The 19,705-nt window shown below is 49.2% G+C and overlaps 1 protein-coding gene across 18 annotated transcripts in view; it reads left to right on the top strand.

The window, feature by feature from the left end:
• LOC135311853 (collagen alpha-1(VII) chain-like) overlaps window positions 1-19,705 on the top strand; it is a 120,544-nt gene that overhangs the window by 62,787 nt on the left and 38,052 nt on the right. For 16 of the 18 annotated variants that reach the window (XM_064442276.1, XM_064442176.1, XM_064442185.1 and 13 more), the window contains 18 exons: window positions 204-275; window positions 1,142-1,177; window positions 2,749-2,790; window positions 3,060-3,113; window positions 4,455-4,493; window positions 4,664-4,699; window positions 6,122-6,256; window positions 6,900-7,019; window positions 8,459-8,584; window positions 8,857-8,973; window positions 14,731-14,811; window positions 14,923-14,973; window positions 15,982-16,017; window positions 16,139-16,183; window positions 16,758-16,802; window positions 18,030-18,065; window positions 18,421-18,456; window positions 19,009-19,068. In XM_064442276.1, the coding sequence (XP_064298346.1) occupies window positions 204-275; window positions 1,142-1,177; window positions 2,749-2,790; window positions 3,060-3,113; window positions 4,455-4,493; window positions 4,664-4,699; window positions 6,122-6,256; window positions 6,900-7,019; window positions 8,459-8,584; window positions 8,857-8,973; window positions 14,731-14,811; window positions 14,923-14,973; window positions 15,982-16,017; window positions 16,139-16,183; window positions 16,758-16,802; window positions 18,030-18,065; window positions 18,421-18,456; window positions 19,009-19,068 (1,167 nt within the window). The remainder of the gene's footprint in view (window positions 1-203; window positions 276-1,141; window positions 1,178-2,748; window positions 2,791-3,059; window positions 3,114-4,454; window positions 4,494-4,663; window positions 4,700-6,121; window positions 6,257-6,899; window positions 7,020-8,458; window positions 8,585-8,856; window positions 8,974-14,730; window positions 14,812-14,922; window positions 14,974-15,981; window positions 16,018-16,138; window positions 16,184-16,757; window positions 16,803-18,029; window positions 18,066-18,420; window positions 18,457-19,008; window positions 19,069-19,705) is intronic. The other 2 variants (XM_064442191.1, XM_064442227.1) reach the window with 2 other exon arrangements.

The raw sequence follows: 19,705 nt of genomic DNA, 5'->3' as shown, positions 1-19,705 counted from the left end.
AGGCACCCCTGGTCTGTGCAGGAGGGGAGGACTTCCTTCTCCAGCCCAACGAGAGGCCCCACTTAGAAATATCCATGTGCAAATATTTCTTTCCTGAGTGAAAAATCAGAGGGGTAGCATTTTTCTTGTTTGTTTTACTTTTTTGAGCTGCTGGATGTGCTGAGAAATAATTTCTGATTGCTTCTCCAAATCCTTTCTTGCAGGGTCCACCTGGACTCCCAGGGCGGCCTGGAGAGCAGGGGATAAAAGGCGATACAGGACAACCTGGAAAGGATGTAAGGCAATCCCTAAAGGAGGGGTTGAGAGAGGGAGGACTTGGGATAGTGGAATGCTAGTCAAAGAAACAACCATATTTTTTTCTGCCTTACAGTTTGTAAGGCATAGAAAGCTCCCTCCCTCTTTCCTGGGGAGGGGTTCTCCTCTTCAAAGGGAAGATTAGAGCTGTTTCTCCCTTCTTATCTGATTAGCTAGAGCACAAGGTAAATAGCAGGACTGTGCACTGGGGGCTTCTGAGTGTGCAAAAATTTCCCCAGCCCACGCTGCTGGAAATGAAATGCTTAGCCCTGTCTCAGTCTGGTGAGGAAGGGAAATGAAGCACTTGTGCTCTGTCTGTCTGATCTCCCTCCAATGGCTTTGGAAACCACTGGCTAAGATGAGCTACGTTGTCTGAGATGAGCTACGTTGTCAGAGGGCTCAAAGACACAGCGTTTCTACAAACTTTGTGAAACTGAGCAGCTGACTAGGGGAAAGTCCCTAATGAGCCTACCCACTGAGGAATAGGCTAATAATCTCACCCCTTATTAAATATCAGAGAATTCCTCCACAGGAGAGATGTTGAAATCCAGATTTCATTAGCTCAGTTGCTTGAAGATAGGCTTGTTAGTCTGTCAGACGCTGAGCTGGCAAGAATAAGAGAGACTGCTGAGACCCCCTCCCCTACCATGGCTTGTTCTCATCCTGCCTCCCTCTCCATCTCCTAGGGAATCATTGGAGAGAAGGGAGACAAAGGCGAATCTGTAGGTTTGCATATTCCCATTTATAACCTTGCATGGGAGAGAGTCTGTTTGGGGACTGAAATGTTGAATTGCACCACTCACTATTTTGGGGGGGATGTGGGTGTGGTGGTGTTGTATCTTCGTAGGGTGAGCCTGGGCTGCCTGGGACTCCTGGAAGCATTGTGAGTAATGTCTAATTCTGTTGTCTTACATATTTTTCCGGGAGAGGGATATATTGAGATTTATCGCAAATCCTGGGTATAGCAGAGGACACACTGCCAGAATTTACTGCTTGCAGCAGTGCATGTTGTAGAGTGGATTTCCCTCCTAGCCTTATCAAAGGTGCAAAGCAGTGCAGTTAGCTCCTCTGCAGATATATGCATGAATCCCACCCCAAATGGCTTGTTAATGATGATGCAAGAAGACAGTGACACAGAAGAGACTAAAAGGTAGCTATGAACCCACATGGTAGCTTTAATCACTACCTGTTGTATAATCAAGGTTTCTGGGCTCTTTCTATAGTCAAGACAGACAGACGGATGCCTTCTAGGAAGGGTGCTTAGGCGGATGAGATGACTCATGCACAGGACTCTCCTGTGCCTTTGCATGGAGTTTTCCTTTGGATAGGAGACCTAACATCAAGTTGGGTCAGATGAATAATGAGCAACTCAACTCGGGTTCATCAAAAATAAGACTGGAAGGGATTTTGAAAGGTCATTTAGGTGATCAGGAAGGTGTTTCAGTACATGAATGTGCAAGGAGGTGGTTTTTTCACCCCATTGGCTTCAGTGGAGGTAAAGCCGCCCCAGTGCAAAACCAAACCACTGCCTTAGGGCTGGCAGCCACAGCCTCTTGGGACAGCTGTGCTAGAATTAATCTTCCATCCCTAGGGATGAGGCATTACCAGGATCTGAGTAAGACGCTGCTTCAAAGTGGGCAAAACGCTACCAACCACTTTCAGCAGTATTATTCCTGTACAAAACAGTGGTTTCTGCTGATTTCAGAACTCAGAACAACCCAGAAGCAACAAGTCATTGCCTTCTGGTGATGGATGCCTTTGTCCATATATCACAGCTCTCCACTCCCAACGCTACCAACATGCTGTTTGAAATCACCCCATTTTGTGGTTCCAGTCCCATTTTTAGGCGTTGTTATCTACTGGGGCTCCTGTTCACTTGTCCCTTGTGTTCTGCACTACTTGGACTCTGGTATGCTTGGGAGTGGGACATGGGACTATCAAGCACCCAATCTTCCCTTCAAAACTGGGAAGAGCCTTATTGCTCCAGGGTATGGCAAGATTCTTCTCTGCTAATGCATAACCATCTCACTCCATTACCCAGCCAGGTGGTCTTAGGGTTCAAAAGGCTTGTTCTCACTCATGCTGTTACCTACTAATATCCCACTAAATTCTGTGTCAGAGAGGGACCCAAGCAATGTCCTGAGCAGCAGGGAAGTGGTGTCTGTGTGACCTCAGTTCCCTTTGAGAGGGACTTCATTGGAAAAGCAGATGTTGACACCAACATCACAGCCACCCTGAATCTCTTACCTGTGAGAGCAAAGATGCTGCACCAGCTCCCTGTTGGTTTCAGTCCAACCATAGTAGGATTAGGTTGATGGCTGATTTGGGAGAAAGCAGCTGGCTCTGTGCCCATGGATAAGGGCTAATGGGGATAAAAGACATGTGGAGGTAAGAGATTGTGTCAAAGACATCATCTTTCACTTTGTGGGCAACGTTTCTTCCATTTTTTTGCAGATGTCTTCTCTGGAGAGCATCATCACCCTGAAAGGCGACAAGGTATGGTCTCTTCCTTGCAGTAGAAGGGGTGTGTTGAAGCTCAATATGCGTTTATTTAAGCAGCATGTTTCAAGTGAAGAGCAGAGTTGCTCCAAACTTAATTACGTGAATCAATGAGATAGTTACAAGAAAAGGCTGGTTGGTCCATGTGGAAAAGATGTTATTCTGGGGCCAGTGTCTGAGAAATATCACAATGCATGATGAAACCAGCATCTCCACTGGGAATTTTAAAGGGGATGGAGAACTAACATGTTCCTGATGGCTTACAGGGGGATTGTGGAAAGGACGGCTTGAAAGGCGAAAGAGGTCCTCCAGGCCCAAAGGTACGTCCAAATAAGTGGAGACATCTTAGTGTTGGTGTCTTTGTGTTGGGCTGGCCAGGGTGGGAGAAGCACCCATCTCAGATCTCTTCTGATGCCCTCAGAAGACTGGGTTTTCAAAGCAGAGTTTCTGGGCTGGGCTCATAAACTTATGGTCACAGTGATGCCATAGTCCTACAAATTGATTAAGCAGATACATGACATCTAGGCAGGAAGATGTTCAGGAGCCAGATTGGATGAATTTCTAAAATGTTCAGGGGTGTTTCCGTCCTTTCTTTCTCCCCTGGAAGTTGAATAGCACATCAGAAAGTGATGGAAGGAGAAAAGGTTTCTGATACTACACATATCTAGAGATTTTAGAGATGGGACCAACTCCTTCACTTAATGGAGAGGAAAATGCCTCAGAAGGCAGCATCAGTGAGTACAAGTGGATGTCCTGATCAGCACAAGATCCAGGTCTTTGCAGAGGCAAGGACTTATCCAGGTGACATGCATGGGCTGTGCCTCAGATGTACCCAGTTCAGCTAGTGCACCCCCACAACATGGCTCCTTCTCCCTGGCACACCTTGGCATGGAGATGCAGCACCATCAGGGCCTTCCTGGTGCCCTTCATTCCACCGGAATCTGTCAATACAGAAACCAGATTTCAGTGGAATGAAGCCCGTCAGAGAGGCAGGTCAGCTCCCATCTCGGCAGATGTTCTTCACCCCACCACTGGACTTCCCAAGCCATTGCAGCTCATCCGTCCTTTCATCCGCAATGGTGGCCCAGGGCACTCACCTGGAGAACTACACCATGCTGGGCAAGAAGAGGTGGACAGCCCGTCCGTGGGACTTACTGTTGGGAGTCCAACCCATTGGAGATATTTGACCCAGACTGCGTGTGGTAGTATGGAGGGCCACCGGGACCACAGCCACCTTCCTCCAGAAAGGACTGTCAATCATGGGGGCACCTTGGCCATCCTCCTTGCTGCTACCTCTGCACAGCTGCCACAGCAGTGACAGCTTCAGTGGCATCGAGGGATCCTCAAAAACCTTTGCTTCTTTACACATTGTACGTTACCAAGAAATGGAGAAGGTTATAATATTTATGTCTGGTTCTGGTCCAGGCTTGCCCTACGAAATGCAGCCAGCAGCTGTGTCCGATGGAGGAGCAAGGGAGTCCATTGAGCTGGGTGGGATTCAGCCCCCCTCTCTGAGCTGATGGGGTTTGTTTGGGGTCATGGAGCGGGCTCTACTACGAGTAAGGGCCAGATACGTGACTCTTGCTCCTCCTCAGAGTCCCTCTTCTTGCTGCTCATTGGGATTATTACTTAATTAACGAGTTGTTCTTGTTCATTTGAAGGGGGAACCTGGTCCACCAGGCAAAGGAGTGGAAATGAAGGTAAATAAAATTAAAATTGTAGAGCGTGTTAATCTTGGAAACACCTCCTTCTGCCAGGGGTTGGGATGGCAGAGGGGACCCAGTGTGTGCCACCAGGCTTAGCCACCGTCACCCACAGGACCAGCTTCCTGGGCTGGAGGAGAAGTTCTGACCCTTCTTTTCTCTTGCAGGATCTGGAGAGGCTTTTTGAAGCAAATGGTATCAAGGTAGGCAACGCTTTGACCTTCCTTCTCACAAGGTGATTGTAATTAAGCTTTGTCATCTATTCCCTCTGGCCTTCTGAAGACTACATGTGCTCCCACAGGTCCAGCACTGTCCAACACAAGAAAGCAGGGTTGTTATATTTCCTTTTACAGCTTACCTTATATATTTAAATTCTTCTCGGGCAACTTTTCTGCTGCTATGTTATGGGGTGGATGGTGACTTTGAGGCCCATGTGACATGAAGACTTAGCAAATAACCATTCAGCGCATGGTGCTACCACCTGGATGGGCTTGTACTTCAGCACTGGGTCTGAACAGCCAGCAAGAGGAGACCCACACAGCCCTCTGGGTGCTCCGGCCATGCTGTGTCCCCTGTTCAGTGTAAAGTCCAGTTTGGGTTGTTCCTTAGCTCGTAACACAAATAAGAGTGAATAATTGCTGTGCAATACAGCAGTCCTAGACTGACGGCCTACCTCTCCACTCTCAAGGTTCTCATCAAGCTCAGGAAGTGTGATGGGGCTTAGCTTTTAGTATCTACCGCTTGGGTACTTATAGTTGTGCTTGTTACCTTTAGCTTCTTTCTGTAAGCTCTGGAGATGTGACTGAGGGAGGTGAGGGACTGACTAATCTGGTCAAACCCCAGAATCCCAGACTGGTGGGGGCTGGCAGGGACCTCTGGAGCTCACCCCGTCCCACCCCTGCTGGAGCAGGCACCCCCAGAGCAGGGGCACAGGGCCGCGTCCAGGCGGGGGGTGAATGTCTCCAGGGAAGGGACCCCACAGCCTCTCTGGGCAGCCTGTGCCCCTGCTCTGGCACCCGCACAGCAAAGGGGTTTGGCCTCATGTTCAGGTGGAGCTTCCCGTGTTCCAGCTTGTGCCCGTTGCCCCTTGGGCTGGCGTTGGGCACCGCTGAAAAGAGCCCGGCCCCATCCTCCTGACACCCACCCTTCAGGTATTTATAGGCATTGATGAGATCCCCCTCAGCCTTCTCTTCTCCAGGCTGAACAAGCCCAGGTCTCTCAGCCTTTCCTCACAAGGGAGATGCTCCAGCCCCTGATCCCCTTGGCAGCTCTGCGCTGGCCTTGCTCCAGCAGTTCCCTGCCCTTCTTGAACTGGGGGGCCCAGAACTGGACGCAGCCCTGCAGATGTGGCCTCACTGGGGCAGAGAGATTTTATGTAGGGGTTTTATTTAGGATGGGGACAGCCACAACATAAGCACCATCAATCGGCTCCTAGATGCCCAAACCATAGTCTCCTGTATTTAAATCAGCTGTTGGCTGTCAGAGCACATCGTTTCACGAGGTGACCTGTGAGCCCCACTGGAAATGCATGTCATTGTTTTGGGGTGGCTGCACTTGCACTGTCGTGTGTCAGGAACAGGAGGGTGGTACTGGGCTGCTGCCTTAATGGTCTCCGTCGGTTGCAGCTAGCACTGCTGAAGGACCTCTCCAATGCGCTCCTGAGGGATGGGCTGGACAGGCTGGTGCAGCAGCTGGGTGGCTCCAGGGCAAGCAAGACCTCCAGGAGAAAGCAGGCACCTTCGCATACCACCAAGCATGGCGTAAGTATTGTCATCTGTCATCCTCAGGGGGCAGACAGACCTCAAAGGAAACACGAGAGAGACAGAAATGAATCACTGAGGGCTTTAGGGTCACCTCTGTCATCAAGTAGGTTGTGGTGACTTGCAGCCACTGTAAGAAACAGTTAAACTGGAATAGGCTAATGCTTCGCACCAGGATCTTGGATCTTCAGCTTAAACTGATGTGATTGCAAAGCAGTCTTTTTTTTTTTTTTTTCAGTGGAAACAAAGGTATCAGTCAACCCTTGCTGTTGATGGAGGTAGCTAGAAGCCATTCTCCAAAACCACCAGCCTCCTTGTGGCCTTTGAGGGCTGGGGGTTGCTGGAGTGGTGGGTGTGCGAGGGGAGCAAAGCAGCTGAAAGCACAAGAAGCAGCAGCGTTAAAAGCAAGAGTGATCCCGGGGAAGTAGGACTAGCTTAGAAGGAAGGCTTGGAGGTGGCTACCAGGGAATTACTGACTACTCGCTCCATTCTGGTTTGGGAAGGCCACCAGGTGGGGCAGAGCATGCTGGAGAGATGGGGCCATGGGCAGAAATAACCTGTCAGGATCCAGCTCTTCGCATGTGCGGTTCCTGGGAGCTCAGGTTTGTCTCGGCCATGTCAACTCACTTTTTTGATGTTGCAGGATTCACTGGTCTTTGATACTTCTCGTGATGCCCTGGCCAGCACCAAGGTGACAGAAGAAGCACAGAGCCTGGAGGTGGAGGCTCAGTTTACTGTGCCAATGTCCAGAGGACTCCCTAAGGTGAAAATAAAGAGTGGAGCAGGTGGAATGTAGTTAAATAGATCTGTGCTCCTGTCTATCTGGTCTGCTGCAGCAATAATATCAAGAGATTGCACATCCAGTGCGTACCACCTGCCTGTGAGCTCCCAGTCCATGCTACAGTAATGGCTACTGCTGATCCTCCTGCTCCCTTCCTCTCTGTCCTTCTTGTCTTCTGAGTAAAAACCAGCACAGGCTGGGCTGGTTTCAGGCCATCCCTGTGCTGGTTATCTGTTGAACTTGCCCTGCAACTTCTTACTTGGAGGCTGTAATGTAGGTGCATCTCTCCTGCCCCAGTAGAGATGGATCCAATCATGCTGTCAGGCTGGGTTGAGGTTGCCCAAGAGAGGAGTTCCCCACCATGACTCCACAGCCCTTGTTTGCTTGAATAACCAGGCTAATTGCTAGAGATAATCTAGTCACCTGCATCCTTTGCAACTGCGAGTAATAGATAGCTTGTGTTATGGGAATTGGGAATTTATTAGCAATGTTAAGGCTTAATCTCCATGCTGGACCCAAGTTCCAATGTGGTACAGCACACCTCCAGGAATAACATCAGAAGGCTGTATCCAGGTCACCCCTCATAGCTGCTGGAGGAGTTGTGGTTCTAAAGTTGCCCATACGAGATGGTCTTGTTAAGAGATAGTCCAGGAAATAGTGCCTGCAGCTGCGGTGAGGCTTTTCTTGTCCTCTTTTTGTGACAACCAAAAAGTGACTCGCTCTCCATAAATCCTTGTTAGTCACTGGTAGGAAATGTTGTTTCTAACTGGAGCACAGGAGCTGTGGGGGTGTTTGGAGCCAGCTCCTGATGATTTTATCTTCCTCTGTGGTTGGTTCAAAGGTGAGCCAGTTGCTCAGGCACTCAGACAGGGTGAGACAGGCTCATCCTCTCTCAGCTCTAGGCTGTTGCTGTGATCTCAGATGAGATGTCGCTTTTCTGGATCGTTGCAACCTGGATGATAGCATTTCAGGGGCTTGGAAGGGGATGAAGTGCTCGCCAGCAGATGTGTTTGCACCGAGAGACACAAACTGAATGTGTGCCAGCAATCCTCAAGCCAGCAATGCTGGGATTTGGGTTCAGAGACACCAAGGTGTCTCTACTGGGCTTTAGGAACACAACCCAATCTGGCAGAAAAGGTTGGGGACATCTCTGCTTATCTGGACCAGTCAGTTTAGGCTAGACTTCAACCAGAGTGTTGGGAGTGAAGGGGTCAAAGCAAGCCTCCAACCCACCAGGGTTCCTTGCAGGCTTCCCCAGCCCATCCCTGTTGGCACTTCCCAAGTAAGGTGCACCGTGGCTCTCCAGCCTTGTCCTGCTGTCTCTGAGCATGCTACTGAATAAATGGCAGTGTTGGTAAAACAGTATATTGTGGATAATACCCTGACTTAGAAAAAACAGTCACTTTCTTTGGTCTCCACAGGGTCCATCTGCTGGTGGTTCGGAACCTGAGCACCAGCCTCTAGGAAACCCTCCTGAGTCCTTGGAGAAAACATCTGAGGAAAGAAAGGAGAGAGACCCAAGAGGGACAAACACTTCCCTCAGCAGTGTATGTAAATGCATGTTCAGTGACTTTTAATTGCTTTTCCATTTTTGCTGGTTTAGTAGATGTAAAGGGGTTACATTTCTCAAAGCTTGATTGGACAAATCATTGCAGCTCTGTAAGTTTTGCCCCTGTTTTACTGAAGTGAAAAGCTGTTAGAGAAAGGGTAAGGATGTCCGCATGAATCGGTGTCAGAGCCCAGAAAAGGGTCTTGCTTTCCATCTTCCACTCTGGTAATTAGTAAGGCTGTGTTTTTGCTCACCTACCACCCTCTGCAGAGCTTGTCTGTGCCCCCACCACACCCAGAAGATGATCTGCAAGGAAACCAGTCCATGGAGCTTCTCGAGTCCTTAGAGGAGATGGTGGAAGGACAACCACAGCAGGACACCATCCATGTACGTCTTCCCCAGCAGTGCTGGGCAGTAGAACAGTGTGGAGATAAGTGATAGACTGGAAGGGACTGGGATGCACATCTCTCACCCAGTGCTCTGAGTCCTGGGACAGCCCTCCCCACACGCCCAGACGAGACCAGTGCTTGGACACTGGACCTGGGCAAGAAGCTGACGGCCAGCCTTGTCCTCTGCATACAGGCAGGGAAGCAGGAACTCCCCAGAGCCCTTGGCAAATTGTTTTGGTGTTTAATGACCCACTTTGTTGGAAAAAAAAAAAAAGGACAATCTCTTTCCAACCTGGATCTGTCAGGTTTCAGCATCCATCCCATCTTTTGGGCTTGGCTGACTGAATAGCTGATGGATCGGTGTTGTAATACTTCAGGGACAGTGCAGACCACAGACAGTGAATTTAAATATGCTCCCTGACAAGATATTTCCTTTTCCTTCTTACTTTTCGCAGATGCTTCAGGATAGTCCACAGACCTTCAGTTTTCCCTGCCCAGCATCAGTCTTTTAGACCCTGGTAGGCACCCTCCTGAGCCCAGTTCTGGGTTGCAGAGTCTGACTCCCTTGAAGAAGATTTTAGGGTCTGAGCAGGGATTTAGAGACTTTATCCTTTTTAAGGACTCACAAATAAGTGCAAATTGTAATTTAACAAGACTTTGTGGGTCAGCTGGGCCAAGATGACTGTCCCAGAGGAAACATGATGCAGGGTGACTCACCTTACCTCTTCCTTCAAGGTCTGCAAGACATTTGCCTCTTAAAAAGTTGAAGTGGTTTATTACTGTACCTCAGCTGAGGGAAAGTAGCAAAAAGAAAGGTTTCTTCCATAGCCAGGAGCTAGAGCTGCTTTACAAGTACATGTGTACATATCCTCAAAGACATGAGGTATCATTTTCAGCAAAGTTAGAGACTGCAGCCAGACTGGTAGCAGCAGTTATCACATCTCAGCTGATCAGCAATAAGTTGTGGTGATGCTGCAGTGTGGTTGTCTGAGCCCCAACATCCCATTTCACTCTTTTTTTGTTTAAGGGTTTTTTGTGGTTTTTTTTTTTGTTTGTTTCAGTTTGGTTTTTTGTTTTTCGGGGTTTTTTCCCCCTACCTCCCTGGGCATGCATTTTCTCCCGAAAGCCCAAATCACGCTTCACTGCCGTACACCAAACCCAGCGCCCTCCAGTTTGAACATCATTGTAAGCACAAGTGCGCAGTCCAGCCCAGCTGGGAGACCCTACCCCAACACAACGCATTGAGTGACACCCACCTCCGTGATGAGAAGAGGGCAAATACATTCATCCAGCGCTGGTTTAACACTGTTGCACACCAATGTGCTCCCGTGTGATAGAGGGAATGGTCTTTTTGAAAATATTTGGAGACAGGATGCCCACAGCCTTAAAAAGTGCAACAAAAAAAATATCCCTTGGATATTTGCATGCAGCTGCAGGCACAGTTACTGCTAGGAACAGTATCAGCAAAGGTATTTCTAGGAATAGCAATGGGAGGGGTAGCGCAAAGTGGGGAGACGCTGTTGGAGGAAAATCTTGCTCTGATTTGTCTGTTGAAGATTTGCTTCTGCTCCCACTGCTTTAGCCACCTCCTGGCTGGCTCTGCAGAGTAACACTACACTGAATCACGAAGCTGGAACAACCTTTGTTGCAGCAGCCACGAGAGGGCTCCCGGCACAAACACACACACACACACACACACAAACACCCTCTACACACATCACAGAATCCCAGAATCCCAGGTTGGAAGGGACCTCAGGGATCATCTAGTCCAACCTTTCTAGGAAGAGCCCAGTCTAGACAAGATGGCCCAGCACCCTGTCCAGGCGACTCTTGAAGGTGTCCAGCGTGGCCGAGTCAACCCCTTCCCTGGGGAGATTATTCCAGTGGTGACTGTCCTCACTGTGAAAAATTTCCCTCTGGTGTCCAATCGGAATCTCCCCAAGAGCAACTTGTGTCCATCCCCCTTGTCCTCTCCACGGGACTCCGTGGAAAAAGGGAGTCTCCATCTTCTTTGTAGCTACCCCCTAAGCCCTGGTACACAGGGATGAGATCCCCTCTGAGCCTCCTTTTCTCAAGGCTGAACAAACCCAGCTCTCCCAGCCTATTCTCGTATGGCAGCTTCCCAGTCCTTTGATCATCTTGCATATATACATGTAAGCTGCAGCTCTGGTGATGGTGGTCTGTGCCATGAGCATCCCATCAGCTTCATTTCTCTTCCTGGATGTGCTGTTTCCTTTGGCTGGGCATGGTTAAACTGAAGAGAGACCTGGAAGCGCAGAGGATAGAGCCCAAACCCCCTCATTTCTTGTGGGATTGGGCTGCTGGACCCTGGATGAGGTGGGAGGGTTTTGGTGCTCCACTCCTGAAAGCAGGTAGAGCTCAGTCCCTGTGGACCTGCACAGTTGTGGGGTCCCAAATACGTGGCTCCATTTGAAACCGTGGAATTTAGCCATGCTGGATGCTCTTTATGAGCAGACTCCTTAAGACTTCCCCCACACCCCTGCGTGGAGTTATTTAATAAATCAGATCCACCACAGACACAGCATCTTCTTCCTCAATGCAATGGGAGTGACCCCTATTTATTCGGTATCTGGGGGCTAATTGCATCCGTGTGCCCAGACTCTGTGGCCGCGGCACCGGGAAGGAAGAAGGACAGTGGGGCTGTGCCAGACGTAACATTTGGGCACAAAGGAGAACTGTCCTCAGTAATCAGGGGTGTAAGCTATTAATTTAACCGCTGCATCCCAAGGACCAAAAGCAGCCTTCTGTGTGCTGTTTGGGATGCCACTCTTTTTTTTTTTCTAAAGCCTGTTGTGAAGTGCAGAGCAGAGCCACAAAACTGATTCCCATCTGGCTTCCAGGCTCATTTATCATGAGAGACCTAAGACCAGGTATTTTTTTAGCCAAACTCAGGATGCCTGAGATGACTTGATTTCTGCATTGAAGAGCTTTCACAGGGAGGAGATACCAAACTTTAAAGGGCTCTTTAATCTTGCAGTGAAAGGCAGGAGAGCTGGAGGGAGGAAACAGAAGACTTATAATTCAAATGGGAAAATAGGGTTCAAGCTGATTAACCCCAGGAGAAGGCTGGAGGAAGATGGGACAAGGCAACGATTCCCCGTCTGTCACTGCCTGAGTTATCAGGAGCAGAGCACAGAGGGCTGGGGGCAAGTTTGCACCTTGGGTTTATAGAGGTGATGTCCTGCCCTGTTGGGGCTCATGTTCAAGAGCCCTATGGATTAGTGTGTGCAATATCAGTGCCATTTGACGGCGATGCTGCGCTTAGGTGTTTGGCAACGATTATGGGTGTAATCCTGCAACCCGGTATTGCCAGGCACCTTTTTCTGAATCTCAGCCCAGGGGATTCACCATCAAATGAAGAGTTGTTTGGAGGATGGGCAGATAGCACCACCCTTCCTGCTCTCATGTCCGATGAGCCCCATTTTGGTACAGGCATTTATAAAAGTAGAACAACTGCCACAGGTTTTTTAAGGCACTTCAAACCCCCCCAGCACAACAGGCTCTGCACCCCAAGGTGATTTCCTCAGTTGCATTTAGCATAAAACCCCCTTTATCCTCAAGAGTAGGGAAAAGTGTGGTCCAAAGGCAGGGAAACAGGAGCAGCCCCTCTCTCCCTGCAGGTCCTGCATCCTCTCATCCCCGGCGGCTCCCGCAGCCAAACTGAACTAGCTGAGGGTGATGCAAAGGGAGTGAAATAGAGCCGGTTGTTTTCCTGTCAGCAGCAGCTGTAATCACGAATTTTACCTGTTAAAAGGTTCATGGGGCCCTAGAGAGAAGCAGCCTGTAATAGCCTAAGAGCTTAATCTCGGAGGTGCAATTTCTGGCTGGCGGGAGTTAATGGGGGAAGTAAATTAACTGATACAGAGAGGCAGGATGAGCCCAGGTACACGTGCCCGTGCGAGAAGCGGTGGCCGACTACTCTTTCTGCGGATGAGCCCCTTCTTTGGCATTACAGGGCCATACTGGCCACTTCCTGCCTCCGCCATCTCCCAGACCCCCTGCAGTTAAGCTTACTCATTTTCAGAGTTAATTCAGATCAATGCCCCTGGCTGTCTCCATGTCGATAAATCCAGAATCGCTTCATTTTCCTACCTAATAACTTCTTGGCCTTTTCTACTCTCTGTCCCGTACCTCTTTCTTTGCAGGAATATTTTTTTTACTCCCCCTTTTATTTCCATTTTTCTCTTTCCTAATTTTATCAGTTCCTTTCCTCCTTTTCACCCTTCTCTCTTTTCCTTTCTTTTTGACGCTGCCACCTGCCATCAGTAAATAACTCCTTTAGAAAGCAGCAGCCTCTCTACTTTTCTTTGAGGTGCCTTTATTGCTGGCATCTCAGAGTGGGAAACTGCTAAAATTGCAGAGGAATTGCAGAATGAAGGAGAGTTATTAACCCCTGCAATTTCCCACCACCCCAGTAAATGGCAGCTTTATGAGATCGCATGCATACAGGTCACCTTCAAAACCTCGGCGAGGTCTTGGCAACCCGTGGGCTTGCCTCGCCGCTGCCTTGTGACGCTCTTCACACATCTGCACATTGAACGCGGACCCGCGCTAAAGAGCAGCGGCATTTCACAGCCGGTCTGCAGGCGGATGAGCTGTGACCCAGCGCAGGATGGATGGGAACATCCGTGTGATCTCACCTGATGGTGCCACCTGATCCACCCAGATCATTTCTGGGCGATGTTTCTCTAGCCTGTCGCACAAAAACACTTGCCTGTCCCACATCACTCATCTTTTATTCCTCTTTCTGTTTCTTTGCCATGTTTCAGTAAAGAATTTCAATTTTAATTGGACCAAAATAATTCTTTTTTCCTAACGTATTTTGGTGAGTCAGAAACTTCCTGGGTTCATTAGCCACTAGGTGAAACTATCATCTAGCTAGTTAAAATCCAGCAAAACAGGACTATCATCGCTGCAAACCTGACAGTGTAATGTCCAGGGCTCAACAAACCAGTGTTTCTTAGAAGCCCTTCATTTAGGATTTACTTTCCCTTCACTTTAACCATCTAAAACTCTCAAGACATATTTCTAGGTGAAATTAAATGAGATTAATCCACGTCTTTGTTTCTGCAACAAAAAAGGTGGGAATGATGCTGTAGAACTGCACACCATCCTGATCTTTCCCTCTCCTTCATGTGCTCCTGACTGGTCTCAGGGTTGGGGTTTGGGTGCAAGGAGGTGCCCAGCTTGCTTTCGTTGTAAATCAGTTCACTGCTATTTTTTGCTTTCATATCAAAATATTCACCAAAGCTACACTGCAGCGTTTCCATGTGCGGTTCAGGGAATAATTGCTGTACACTGAGATATCCACCAGCTAGGAATATTATAATTTTTACAACAGCAAGCAGATAATTTACCGTTGCTAATATGGAAAAGAACAAACAATTTGTGATCCAGGCCAGTAACTATTTGTACAAGCTTTCCTGAGTTTGCTTTAAATATATATTGGCCAAAATCATGAGCACTGCAAACACCACCAAGTAGATGTTAATAGTCGTTAACAGTTGTGTTATTCCATTCTGTATACTGGGTACATTAAATGCATAGCAGGTGTGTTACCCAGACATGGCTGGTGCAGGGAGGTGTTTAAAGTTCAAAGTTGCAATATTTTAGGTGGGTTTTATTTCTTTGAGATAGCAGTAAATTAATTGCACAGTGCTAAATAATATATGTATTATTAATATTATATATATAACATTAGGTGCTTAGCAAGATGTTGTTTCCCTTTCTGCAGGAAAATGTGAATTTAGATGATGGCTCCGCACTCCCAAGGCACTTTAGAGCCAGGAGATCTGCCGAGCGTGAGACACACAAGGTAAAGACCCTGCTTCACCGTTGCAGCTTTGGGCTGGCCTGTGTGTAAGAGCAGAGCCACCGGCGTGATCCAGGACAAAGCAGTGACCCTTCTCTATGGGTTCCATCACAGGTTCATCCCCCTGGTGCCCCGGGAGCTTGGAAATCCCTGTCTGGATCCGCGGTGAGTGAAGACCCTGTACAAGGGTGTCTTCAAACACAGGGACGCAAGGGGAACCCCAATTGCCCACTTGTGCAAAGTCATGATAAATGTAGGGGGGCGTGAAAGGTTAGTGATAAATATTAATAAATACAGCAAGAAACAGCTGCAGAAGAAGCTGCTTTTCTTGGCAGAGCAGATTGTTCTCCCTGTATCTGGCAAGGGAAACGTGATGCTCAGAAAACAGAAGTGGGGAAAATCAAACTTAATCAGTGAGGGAACATAATAACCTGGTTCATGGGGAAAGCAGCCTAACTGGAGGGTGTTTTGTGTCCTGAGAGTGTAGAAGATATTTGTATGTGTGTTTAAATGTGTAAATATATACTTGTGTTTATAAACTTGTACGACTCTGATATACCCTCGCAATTACTTTGCTGACTTTAACACAATATGCCAGCAATCGAAAGGGCAAAGAATTGATTTTTAGAAATTTTAAGAGAGAAAGACCTATTTCCAGGAGTTAAAGATGAAAAATTCTGAACAACAGATTTCCCCTAAGTTTGAATTAATTTCTTTGTAAGCGGTGAGCGACCCTTGCCGTTCCCAGGAGGAATGGCAGCACTGAGCTGAGATCACCCACGCCATGAGAAAACACATCTCTTCTCATAGTGCCCCATAAAAAGCCAGGGGTAAAGTGGGACATCTGTGCCATTGCCAAAAGCCCAGTACTGAGGCATCTCTTGGCTTGTGGACCCTGACAGCCCATATGCAACGGGCAGCACCAACTCTCAGATGTCCGATCTGGGCTGGAGCAGATCGGAAGGAGCCTGGAAGCGACCCTGTATCCAACCAGGGGCACTTCGACGGGGGTCTTATGATCTCTGGTAGCACATGGTTTCCCTGCGAGATGCCTCCAGCCTCTCCACTGGCTGCCTGACAACTTGGTGCTCGGAGATGTCTTTTTCCATGGCTTAGAGGTGAAACGGTTCTCCAGCTGCCCTCCCACTTTCCTCTTTTCTTTTTCAATTCAAGGCATACCCAGGCCCTCATCACCCGAGGAGGATTAAGGTACATCATTCACGTTGCCCTCCTCTTATCACAGCTGCGTGCGGTGAAGATGCAGCTGGTTCCTTCTCCCATCAAACCGCATCCCAGCCCTGTTCTGTACTTGGGGGTTTTTGTCTTACAGGAGGAGGAAACTGGCCCAGCAGATCCACCCTCCCATGGCCAAAAGGTCAGTGCTTTTGTTTCACCTTTTAACACAGACACCCAACAGCACTGGGGGGAGGCACGATGGTGATCCATCTTCCCAGAGCAGTCTCATTTGGAGGCCGAGGAATGACAGGTGAAAATTGGCCAGGCCAGAGGTTTCAAGAGGTAGTAATCAACAGTTTAGGCCATTGGTAATGAACAGAGATCCCAGGCTTGAACCTTTCACACCTGATCCAAACATGGGTTTTGTGTTTGGGGGATCCTTAATCTCTCCCATCTCCCTTAAACTCATGGCATCCTTTAACACCTGCAGTAGCCTGGGGTGGGGAGACCCTCAGCTTACTACTCATATCTGGCTTTTACTCTGCAATTTATGTTTTCCTCTTTATATTTCCACTGCACAGGATAGGAGGGATGGGGTCAGGGACATCCCTGATCTGGTTTGGGAACGCAAGTCATGGAAACGAAGGGTTCCTCCACAGATGTTTGCAAAAAGCAGCTGCAGGAACAAGGGCAGCACCCTCCCAATCCAAAGAGGGAAGGGAAAATGTGTCAGTGCATATTTGCAATTGAAGATGTTTCCTGTTATTTTCCAGGGAGAAATGGGAGCTCCAGGAGCCCGTGGAGACAAAGGAGAAAAGGTAGAATATTGCTTTTCTGGCCTGAGCCTCTGAGACCAGAAGGCTGTCTGTGCCAAGAGGGTCTGGAAAGGGGGAGGCAGCTGGGGATGTGCTGATGGAGAGGACATTCAGGGTCTATGGGAGACTGTGCCAATATAAACTGGGATTGCCACAGTCCCACCTTCATCCCTGAGCCTGCCTGCGTGTTTCTGCTCCCTCCCTTCCAGCAATGCTAACACGTATCTGCCATGGGCTCAGGAGTAAATGTGTGTAGATATGGCACTTCAGGGCAAGGTTTAGGAGACATGGTAGTGTTGTGTTGAGGGTTGGACTTGATGATCCTAGAGGTCTTTTCCAACCTTAATGATTCTATGACAGTTCAGGGGGGTTTCCTGATGTTCATTTTCTGCTGGATCAGTAAATTAAATCAAGTGTCAGGCAAACAAAAGCCAGCCCTGGCACAAGGACAGAGATAGAAGAAGGGCCACACAAAACACCATTTCATGAGCAATTTTGGCAGCAAAGGCTTAGAGGGACCAAATGGCAGATCCAGGGTGGTGGGACCCAGGTATTCAGGAGAAAGGCAGGGTCGTTGTTAAAAGGCGCAGCCCAATGGGGAAGGGGTACTTTGCATGGGCTGCCATTTAAACACCTGTGTGGTGCAGCATCCCGGGGACACAGGCATGGGATGGGATGGGAAGGGGAGGGGAGGGGAGGGGAGGGAAGGGAAGGGAAGGGAAGGGAAGGGAAGGGAAGGGAAGGGAAGGGAAGGGAAGGGAAGGGAAGGGAAGGGAAGGGAAGGGAAGGGAAGGGAAGGGAAGGGAAGGGAAGGGAAGGGAAGGGAAGGGGAGGGGAGGGGAGGGGAGGGGAGGGGAGGGGAGGGGAGGGGAGGGAAGGGAAGGGAAGGGAAGGGAAGGGAAGGGAAGGGAAGGGAAGGGAAGGGAAGGGAAGGGAAGGGAAGGGAAGGGAAGGGAAGGGAAGGGAAGGGAAGGGAAGGGAAGGGAAGGGAAGGGAAGGGAAGGGAAGGGAAGGGAAGGGAAGGGAAGGGAAGGGAAGGGAAGGGAAGGGAAGGGAAGGGAAGGGAAGGGAAGGGAAGGGAAGGGAAGGGAAGGGAAGGGAAGGGAAGGGAAGGGAAGGGAAGGGAAGGGAAGGGAAGGGAAGGGAAGGGAAGGGAAGGGAAGGGAAGGGAAGGGAAGGGAAGGGAAGGGAAGGGGCGTGGCTACAAGGTGGATGGTTTTTGTCTTGCAGGGGCAGCCTGGGGACATGGGGGAACCTGGAGAAAAGGTTAGCTGTGGAGTCGGTATCAGCAGCTGGAGCAGGACAGTGTTACCAGCTAAGTGGCCCAAATCCAGAACTGGAGATTGCCATAGGAAAGTCAAAATCTGCTGGGTCAACCCAGTGCTCCAAGTCCTTCCTGGGAGCAGTGCGGCTCTGTTTTAGGGCATTTGGCTCTTCACCAGTCACACAGCCACTGCCCACCTCCTCTGGGGGAAACGTGGAGGTCAGAGGGTCCAGTTGCTCTATGCTGCCATAGAGTATGAGCACAACTGGAAACCTTTGCTCTTTCTCAGCATCGCGCTGAGGTGGTATTTCACATGTCCTCTTGTGCAGGTTTGGTAACTCTTTCTTTATTTCATAGGGCACCAAAGGAGATAAAGGTGATAATGGTCAAAAGGTAAAGAACAATGTTGGTATCACGGTCAGGGGTGTCTCCTCTTACACTGTGAGAGCTTGCCTCCTGCTCTCCCTCCTCATGTTGCCATACCTAACCTCCCCAACTCAGGGGGAGGTGTCCAGGTAACCTCCTGAGATGCGGGCTCAGGGTGGCCGGTCGCTCACTGGGCACCCGGCATCTCTCTGTTGACTAGGGAGGGACTCTGATGGCTCACATAGACAGAAAACCCACCTGAGTAATGTCAGAAGATTAGTGTCTTGCCACCGGAGTCCTCTGGTGCCTTATCCAGTAATATTCCTGCAACCCAGCTCCCTTCTTTCTAAAGCTGTTTAGATGCTCTCAGCAGCTTTGTCCCTCCAGGTCAGATAAGACTTCCCATCATCTAGAGAAGATGTGATGGTCATTAGGGCGCTGTAGAAACCCTCAGTGTAGGATCAGCTCTGAGGGACTTCAGCTGGGTGTCCAGGGAGCAGCATGAAGCAAGCTCTCATTTTGATGGGCCCCTAGTGAAAGGGTCAATCTTCATTTTTTCTGACTTTCTTCTCTTCACAGGGAGAACCGGGAATTGGGTTCAGAGGTCCTGTTGGTCAGGCTGGGCCACCTGGATTTAAGGTAAGCCTTTCTACTCTAATAGATAGGTTCTTGCTTGGTTTTTTTCTGGGTCTTTCTCTTTGTAGTCCTTGCTTTCCAGTGCTGTGTGTGGAGCACAGAACTGGCTGGGGCTACAAAGTTAAAGCACCAAAGCCAGTCCCAGCCTGGGAAGGCAGGAACACCACCACATGGGTCTGGGAAGAGGGAGTGCTCTGTGTCCTCCAAAGGGCCGTTTCAAAGCAGGTGAGGTCCAGAGAATAAATATCATAGGATCATAGAAACACAGAATGATGTGGGTTGGAAGGAACCTTTGTCATCTAGTCCAACCCCCCTACGATGAGCAGGGACATCTTCAACTAGATCAGGCTGTGAAATATGGCTGTGAAAAAAAAAAAGATCCAGGGAATTGTGGTCTCAGCAGAGATGTGTTTCTGTGATCCCTCGGGATGTTGCAGATCTGCAGGGTTTGAATTCACTGGAGAGCTCTGAAGGTCTGCAGGTAAGGGCTCCCTGCTTAGCAAGCCATGGTACAACCCTTTTGTCAGCCCTAGGACCTCTCCTATGGACCAGGGCTGGAGCAGGGTGTACTGGTCATATGAATTCAAGGAGACACCCCAGGATTTCTCCAGGACCTTTAGGGAGGACAGTTAATCCCACC

This window comes from Phalacrocorax carbo, chromosome 1 (assembly GCF_963921805.1).
Source record: "Phalacrocorax carbo chromosome 1, bPhaCar2.1, whole genome shotgun sequence".
Taxonomy (NCBI): Eukaryota; Metazoa; Chordata; class Aves; order Suliformes; family Phalacrocoracidae; genus Phalacrocorax; species Phalacrocorax carbo.
Note: the sequence above shows the minus strand (reverse complement) of the source record. Positions and strands in the feature narration are given on the sequence as shown.